The 9,000-nt window shown below is 32.0% G+C and overlaps 1 protein-coding gene and 1 long non-coding RNA gene across 12 annotated transcripts; both read right to left on the reverse strand.

Moving 5' to 3' along the window:
- Positions 1 to 300: 300 nt before the first annotated feature.
- Positions 301 to 2,412, reverse strand: LOC112801576 (uncharacterized). The gene is made up of 6 exons (XR_003201954.3): positions 2,277 to 2,412; positions 1,808 to 1,989; positions 1,663 to 1,702; positions 1,453 to 1,563; positions 760 to 810; positions 301 to 648 (listed from the first exon to the last, which is right to left on the reverse strand). It is a non-coding gene; the product is annotated as an uncharacterized lncRNA (long non-coding RNA).
- Positions 2,413 to 4,305: 1,893 nt separating this feature from the next.
- On the reverse strand, positions 4,306 to 8,022 carry LOC112801577 (serine/threonine-protein kinase Nek3). Of its 11 annotated transcripts, none has more exons than XM_072237251.1 (8): positions 7,740 to 8,022; positions 6,635 to 6,746; positions 5,706 to 6,466; positions 5,449 to 5,545; positions 5,070 to 5,135; positions 4,939 to 4,985; positions 4,784 to 4,829; positions 4,306 to 4,573 (listed from the first exon to the last, which is right to left on the reverse strand). In XM_072237251.1, exons 5-8 carry the CDS (start codon positions 5,133 to 5,135, stop codon positions 4,508 to 4,510), a joined length of 225 nt encoding a protein of 74 aa, XP_072093352.1. In that variant the 5' UTR covers positions 5,449 to 5,545; positions 5,706 to 6,466; positions 6,635 to 6,746; positions 7,740 to 8,022; the 3' UTR covers positions 4,306 to 4,507. The 11 variants fall into 11 exon arrangements, with proteins under 11 accessions (XP_072093352.1, XP_072093354.1, XP_072093347.1 ...); XM_072237253.1 differs by having other exon boundaries at positions 5,706 to 6,258; positions 7,740 to 8,010; XM_072237246.1 differs by lacking the exon at positions 5,449 to 5,545 and having other exon boundaries at positions 6,168 to 6,258; positions 6,348 to 6,466; positions 7,740 to 8,010.
- Between the last annotated feature and the right edge of the window lie 978 nt (positions 8,023 to 9,000).

Raw genomic sequence — 9,000 nt, forward strand, 5'->3', positions numbered from 1 at the left:
GATGAAAATAAAACAAGAGGAGAAGCAAAATAATAAGAAGTTTTAAACAAAGTATTCAGCATCACTTATTTTCAAAAGTGCTAATAAAAAATCTTAGTTTTTTATTCAATTTGAAATACTTTATTTTAGAGTATAACTGAAAAGAAGAACTAAGATAATTGACTTCCATTTACTTTTTTTTCCACTCCTTACGAGGATATACATCCAAACATCTCAAGTTATATTTGTTCTTAAAATAGCTAAAGATGTGAGATAGTTACTTACTGTAACTTAAGTTTTAGTGAATCCAAGAGAATCACATAATGAATCTTTACCATCTTTTATATTTGGCTGGAAGGATCTTAAGCATCTTCCTTTACAGCTGAATTATTGAAACAAAAGTAACTAGTTCAGTAAAACAAATGTGAAAATGGCCAATTTCTTAGTAATACATAAAGGATGGAGAGCAAAATAATGCAAGTCCTTATAACCATGAACTTGTATTGAGAAGACATATGAAAGTATTTCACCACCATTGTCACAAATTGCACAAATAGTATCATAACCAACACTTTGCCCAACATTGACGTCAAGTTCACCATCGGACTTGTCACTCTCTACTTCTTCTGAATCAATTATAAATTTTGGTTTCCTAGAGAATCGAACATCCTGCCATTAACCAACATAACCTCAAATAATTGAAATAAGAAAGAACATCAAAGAATATTTACATAAATAGAAATACAAAGAAAAAAACAAAGAGCTAACAATTTCACTGACCTCATGGAATAGTTTATTTGAATCTCCCTCTCCGATTAAGTTTAGCAGATACTGTAGATTCAAGTTTTTTATTAAAAAAGTAAAAAAAAATGAAAATGATACTTTATGGTGAATCCACATTGTATCCAGAAAATAGCAAAGGTCATAATTAAAGACAAATCAAATAAATAATTGAGCAATTATCTATCCATAAGAATTGAAAATGTCAACCTTGCAACTCAACTATATAATAAAAATTAAAATTTTAAAAATAGGAAGCCATCTATTGTGTAATTGGCACCAGAACAATTAGCATGGTAATTCAATTTTTGAATGCTAATATATATAAAACTTTATTTAATTGCACAACAAACCCAAAAGCAAGAAATAAGTGGTATATATGTAGTGCTGCAAAAAGATACTTTTGTTTCTAAGCTACAACTGATCTCATCACCTGTGTTCCACAATTGATCTCATCTATTGTTCTCTCTATTTAGATTTGGAGCATCTACATTCATTTTCAAGATAATGAATACAGATGTACAATACCATTTAGTTAAACTGCAGGAAACCTTTAAAATTAAAACAAGTAATGTCATGGACCTTAATCCCAACTAAGATCACCATTTCAATATAGATACCAGTTAACCACGAATTCATAATAGTAGAAGGTACTCAGAAAACACCAACGCAACAAGCAATAAAGCATTTAACCTTCTATTTAAGTTTTTCTAATTGCTCTTTATGTTCTCTTGCTCCATTTCAGCCATGGCTTTTTTTCTGCGGACCTTCTTCTTACATGACCATCTCCAACCAAAATCATCTCTGCCATTATCAATAACAAAAACAAAAAATGAATATAAATAATTGTGACAATTTAGAGAGAGGAGATCAAAGAATAATGAACAACAATGTTTAAGGAACCTGAATCATTGGCAGTCTCCATGCTCATTGAAACAAAAGCCTGTTAAAATTTACGGCCAAAATTGAAATTCTAATATGTAAAGAATGACAAGGAATTAATAGCGGAAAGAATCAATTACAACTAATCAGAGGACAAAAGACCTACTGGAACCGAGGCAGCGGCGGAAGAAAACCATAGCAGAAACAACATACACGAGAGCAAGCGCTGAAGGCGACGATAGAAGCAAGAGAGGTGGCGGTGGAGTGAAAGACGCTGGCTCAGAAAGACAGAGAAGAAAGGCAGCCTTCACATTCAGGGACTTTACATCTTTGATTAATCCTGTGCAGCTACAATGTGAAGTAATATGTAAACAGAAAGGCGAAGACAATTAAGCTAGACCTCAAATTTAAACGTCATTAGCCAAGCAAGAAACCAGAAAAAAACTATATTAGCCTTAAAATCTATTAGACCTTAATCTAGTTCTACTATAAGAGTGAAGTATTCAGCCCTAAAACTTTGCTTCGTAAGAACTAGTATCAAATCACTTAAAGAAATAAAACTTTTATGTTATAACCTAATTAAATTTTATTAATTTAGTTAGCTAATGAGAAAATATAGGAAGTTGTAATCTCACTTTCTAGTTTGAAGGAATCTTGATAATCAAAGAAGAGGACAATGGTTGGCTTCATTGTTAAGAGGCAAATCTAGAATGCCGACCAATGGTTCCATGCATCCAGCATGCTGCTTCCTGCAATTTTTCAGCATGCAATATTATTCATTTTAACAAGTTACGAAGTATCAACAAAATTTATAAACCACCACTCAGAATAAATCAAAGACATAAACAACTATTTTGTCTTGTGCCATTATCCATTAAGTGATAATCACAACCAAGCCCTATTCTTCTATGTTCTGATCCCCTTAGATAGATAACTTTTCTATTTAGATGATGGAAATAACCATTGTTTGAGTCTCAAGTAATTTGATTTGAGTAGCGAATTAAAAGATGAATAAATATAGAAAAGTGAGCATGCTTTAAATGCACAATTTTGGTGAGCAAAGTAAACTTAAAAAGATTATTATTAATAGAAGATTATGCAAATATTAATTATCAATGCTAGCCATATCCTCAACTTCCAAATGAAAAATATGCATTATATTGATCATAATCTTTGATTGTAAAATCTGATCTTAAATCTTAAGGTGAAGCAGACTCTTTTAAATTGTACTATGTCCAGGTTCCTCTAAAATATATAGTAACAACGTTTTTTGAAAAATTTCTTCAAACACCTTAAATGGACTTTCAAAAACTCAAACAACTTTCATAAAAAACTTTATACTAAAAAATTTGGATTAATTGTCAAACACAACATATGTATTCATTTACATAACAATGAAAATTGTTAACTATAATTTTTTAGCTATAACTGAGAAGCGAAATAAAAAACAAATTCACATAATCCTCACTATCAGCAATTGAAGTTTTTCTTTTTCAATTTGCAATGAGAAGCTTCAACATCATGCAATTCAAATCGAAATGAGTAATTTCAATTGTAAATCGATGCACAAAAACTTGTCTTTCAACAAATTTTCCTCGGCAAGTATACTGAATTGTCGTCAAGTAAAAACTCACAATAGAGTGAGGTCGGATCCCACATAGATTAATTGGTTAAACAACTTTAATTAGAGGAGTGTTCTAGTTGAACTAAGTAGATTTGAATTTAGAATTGCAGAAAATTAAATGGCGGAAAAAGTAAATTGCAAGGAAGGTAAATGACAGAAAGTAAATGGCTGAATCTAAATGGCAAGAAGTAAACTGCAGGAAAATAAATGGGAATGGGGTGATTAAGCATAAAGGTAAATAGCAGAAATTAAAGAGAATGGGAAGATTAGAGATGGGGAGTTTATTAGGCTTAGGTGATGTTGCATTCTCCAGATCAAGTTTATTCTCATCTCTTCCTCAATCAATGCATTCATTGATCTCTTGGCAATCTTAGGTGATTGAATCTGAATTTGTTGGCAATTCAATCTCTCTAACCTTGAACAATTTCCCAATTCCTTGATCTAATTGCTCATGGGAAGAGATAAAGTGTGGTCACTGATTATACCACATGTATTTCCAAACACTACAAGAAATACTGTTAAAATCGACGGCCATATCGATGGCAACGCCGTCGATAATAATAAAAATCGACGAAAAAATTGCCGGCAAAATCGGTCGCTTTAAAACGTGTCGATCTTTTAAGAATCTAATAAAATCGACGGCTTGCGGGACTGTCGATAAGTTTTCAATAAAATCGACACCCAATGTGACGATAATATGGAGTTAAGATTTTTACACATTTATAAAAAGCGACATTCTGGTTGTCGATAATATTATAAAAAAATGACAACACATTTGTCGATATTTTATTTATTAAAATTGACGAACTCTCCGTCGATATAATTATTAAATTACCGACAAGTCTTTCGTTTATTTTTTGTTTTATTTTATCCCTTTTAAATTAAAAAGCGACAGCGTTGCCGTCGATTTTTTTGTCCATATTAAATTAAAAAATCAACAAGATAACCGTCGATTTTAATACCCATATTTTTTTACTATTTCTTCTACTTGAAAATAGTAAATTATTGATACAAATAAATTTTTAAATAGATAAATAAAATTTATACTAAATATTAGATAATAAGATAAATAAACTTTTAAATATAGAAATACAATTTATACTAAATATTAGATAATGAATTTGCAAACTTATCAAAAAAATAAACATTCCTCTAACATAAAGATTCAGAACAAAATAAATAACTAAACTTATATTTAAATATATCTAAATTGCAATTTACTAATGATACAAAATATTATTTTTATTGCTGAAGAATCATTCTCAATTTGAAACGCTGCAATCTCCTTGTAATTTTCGAACAGGCATCCTGGATTATTGTTTTGGAAATAAATAGTAAGCATGATATATAGCAGCTGCGAAATTTTACACAACATTCAAAATATAAAATATAAAATATTAAATATTATAGTTCAGCAATAGTTGAATGCACTAAAGATGAAAAATGATTAGGATCCTAACTTATCTTCCTAATTTTTAAAGAATGTAAGAGTATCAATCAGGGTTAAGAGCGACCAACCTCTTTAGAAAAATGAACACCATTTGCCTTTTTTATAGCTTCAGCCCTGTAGAACAGAAACAGATTATTAAAAAGGCTTCATAATTGGATTGTTTTAATAAATGCTTTGATTTCACTTCCTCAAACACTTGAGTTCAGTGTGAATCATGGCTTACATATCTCCTCCTTCATAATAACTTAAGACAATAGATACAAAACAACCCTGCAAGGAAGAATATGAATAACTCTGTTAGTAAATCTACCAAACATATATAATGGAAGTTCTGATTGTCAAGAAAAGATTGACCCTTTCTACCCATGAATCTTTATGCTCCACTATAAATGGATTTTGAACTTTAGATATAAGCTCCATCTATAAACCAAGGAAGAAACACAACCAATCATCTTAATTAATCTCTAACAAACTGGAACCATACATCAAAGTGCAATCACTGAGCAAAAAATAAAAAGAAAGAAGCACAAATGGCATTTGGAAGCCTTGAACAATAATGAAAACAAAGTCTTATATATACCATGGCCATTGGAAATTTATCACCAACATGAGTATAGAGTAAATTACTGTCACTAACAAGTTTTTCAAAAATACAGTCACTATGCAATTCTCAGAAACCACCATTACTAGTGAAAAAAAAGGCATATTGATTTGTTGAGAAGGTGAAAGTGACCTTGGTGGTAAATGGTAATGAATCTCAAAAACCACTTGGGGATTTAGTCTGATATATTTGTCCACGGATTGACTCTCACCTACTTTGTTGGTTCAGGCTTTCAAAGAGAAGGTGTGTCACAGGAGGGGCACAAGAAGAGGAGATTATCATCAGATAATAGTGAACACACCACAAATTTCAACAACTACATCGTCAGAGTTCTAAGAAGGAACAATAACATGCTGAAAGCACATCTTGAGGCTCAGAATATGAATTACCAGCTGGCCAGAGAACATCAGAAGGAGCAAACATATAGCTTGGTTGAAACTCTTGGCAAGCTCACAGATGCTCTATCAAAAATTGCTGACAAGCTGTGACTATATTCAGATTTAAGAAGGAACATAAAGGGTCCTTATGGTGTGGACAAGGATGTGTCCAGTACAATTACTTTTGGTAGGCATTTCATTCTGATAACATCATCAATTTGTTCTCCCTTATTAATTAGTACAACACTCTTAGCATTTTCTTCTCATGATACCTTTTTTATTTTTGGGTGGAAAGAACTTTTCTTATCATTTGTTCACATGAAGATAAAGTTTAAACAATTTAAACTTCTCTCTCCTAATTCCTACGAGTATTTAGGAAAAATGGCTAATAAGTATTGAACATGTGCTAATATTCCTCTTACTCTGACCCAGTCAGCAACAGTTGCACAGAACCAGAAGGATCTAAGAAATTACCATTTTACATTAATCACTTTGTTGTTTTACAATGTCCCTTAAGTTCCTTTACAGTCAAGCTATATCCAGCAACCTGTAAACCTGTGAAGAGCTAAGAAGAACGGAGACATTGGTTATCTGAGTAAGTAACTTTTGATTTCTGAATACATAAGAAACTATCTAGAAATGTAGAAATGGCACCAGCAAAATGCAGAGCTTAAACATATCATGAAAGGGCTAACATGGAAGGATTTTGCCACAAGATCAAAGTGTGGATTGAAAATAAAAGATACTCTTTCACCCCATGGTGTGTTTGTTACCTGAAACAAAAGGATTGATAGTAATGTGAGCAAAGAGCAACCAAATTGGAGGCAACTATCAAGTCTTGCACCACTGATGGGTGATATTATTAAAAGCATCGAGAAAAGCCATACAAATTCTTGATTACAACTGACACAGACTAGGCCTAAGAGAGGAATGCCACATACCTTAGCAATGCACTTGTTCAAACATGTAGAAGTGCCTTCAACATCATAACAATAGTACACGCTCAATGGATTCTGCTCATATCCCACACTGGGAGGGATGGTCAGCAGCAATCTGCATAATTGAATTTAAGTAATTATAAACCAAGACTTTTAAAACAGGGTTAAAAATAGTAAGAAAAGAAAAAAGAAGATGAAGTACATGTTCATTGGTTTAATTGAAAATCAATATCATGTACATTACACAGGTAAACATAATGTTAAATCTACATTTAGAACTATTGATATTGCATCACACTAAGAACATAATTAGAAGTGCTAATCAGCTACTCAGCTCGTCAAACTTTTGATGACTTTTCTCTAGAATTAATTTTGAGAACCTGTTGTGTCATACAAACCAAGAGTTAAAAATTTGACGTTAATCAAGATCACTAGGATTATATATTAGCAGTTAGCACTATTACTATCTGACTAAATTATTCTAGTAACCAATTTCAACCAACTCCAATAATTCATTAGAAATCGGCCTAATCTAATGTAAAATCAATAATTCATTTCATATTTTTATATGCATTAAACGAATAAAAGTTTTCTACTTTTATTCTTAACCGATATTGAATATAACTTAATAAAAAATTAGAGAACTAACACCGGAGATAGAGAAGAATCCTATAAATCCATGTCAGTCATGAAGAAAGAATACAAAATTGCAGGATAACACAGAAAAAGGAACAAAAGTAGTGATAACACCCGCAATGCCTTTCTTCCTTCATCAATTTTTGAATTGAAGACCTATATCATTGAGAAAAGTAGTGAATCATCTACAAATGCTGAGCAAAATTTTTATTGATGAAAAAAATCAATTGAAGAACGAAAAAGAGAGAGTAACTGATTTTGATTGAGCACGGTCAATTGAAGGCAGCAGCAACAACGGCACAGAGAGACGAAGCGATCGATGAAATGTGATGAATTGATTATGCAAACTAGGTTTCAGTAATATTAATGCAATTGTTATTAACAAATGCAAATTTAAAATTTCATTATGAAAATAGTAGATACAACAACTGCAAAAGAAATATAATAATCAGAGAGACTGAGAGGAACTTACATGAAGAGGATGGCGCGGCGGCGGGTTTTCTCAGGCGTCGGAGAAGAAGAAGCTCTACTGATCTGCTCTTTGTCTCTCTTCGTGATGGAGATTCCATCTCTGGTCTCTACTCTCGGGCGTTGGAGAAGAAGAAGAAGCAGCCTTTCTCTGAACTTTCATTCTGTGGAGGTTTGGGTTAATGTTTAGGAAATGGAGTGAAACAAAGGACGCGGGTAATAAACGCGCGCATAATTTTTTGTTTGATAAAAATCGATGGTAATTTCATCGATTTTAGTTAAAACAAAAATCATTATTCTAGTTGTCTATTTTATATAATAAATTCACACTGTCCATCCACTTTTAAAAGCAGATCTCTATCGTTTAAATTTATTGACGGCAAAAACTGTCGATATTATAATTATTAAAATAAACATCTAATTCGTCGATTTTAAAAAAAAAATAATTATCACCCATTTTCTCGTTGGTAATGTGACGATAATATCGATGTGTTGAAAGTTGCTAAAATAATAGACGATATTGCCATCGATTTTAATATTTTATTTTAATAATTTCTTTTTCATTTTATCGACGCCAAGCTGTCGAAAAATATCGACAGAAAATTTGACCGTCAATTTTTTGCGTCGATAATTACATTGTTTCTTGTAGTGAAATCAAAGTATTAGTAGGATTATATGTCACTATATTCATCCAAACCCCAATCCGGTCCAACATGAGAAAGCATTTCTAGGATTATATAGCCACCAACGTTGCTTCCTTTGCTCCTTTCTATAGCCTTTTTGTTGCTTATTTGCTTTCCCTTCCTCAGCTTCTTTTCCACCTATTATCAATCAAACAATTGCATCAAAGTTTGCTATAATCACAAGATGTTTGCATCATTCAATCATCAAGTAAATTTTGCATAAAATCTTATGAAAAGCACATAAATAACCAAGTTTAATTGAATCAAGGGATGCATGAAATTCTCACCCAAATACTTGCTTATAGCTCAAGAAAGTACATAAAACCTAATGAAAACAAATGAAAAAGGCTTGTGAAACTAGCCTAAGATGCCTTGGCATCACAACACCAAACTTAAATCTTGCTTGTCCCCAAGAAAGCACTAAAACATGAGAAAGATGAATGAGAGCAGAGGGAACTAGAGGTCCTTATCAGAAAACAGTTAAACTTGATTCATGGGGTTTTATGCAGGATATATCCGCAGCTCAACCTTTATTGGTTTTCAGGTGTAAAATGTCCATTTAACTGCTAACTAAGGTGCTGC

The sequence above is a fragment of the Arachis hypogaea genome, chromosome 5 (assembly GCF_003086295.3).
Source record: "Arachis hypogaea cultivar Tifrunner chromosome 5, arahy.Tifrunner.gnm2.J5K5, whole genome shotgun sequence".
NCBI classification, from domain to species: Eukaryota; Viridiplantae; Streptophyta; class Magnoliopsida; order Fabales; family Fabaceae; genus Arachis; species Arachis hypogaea.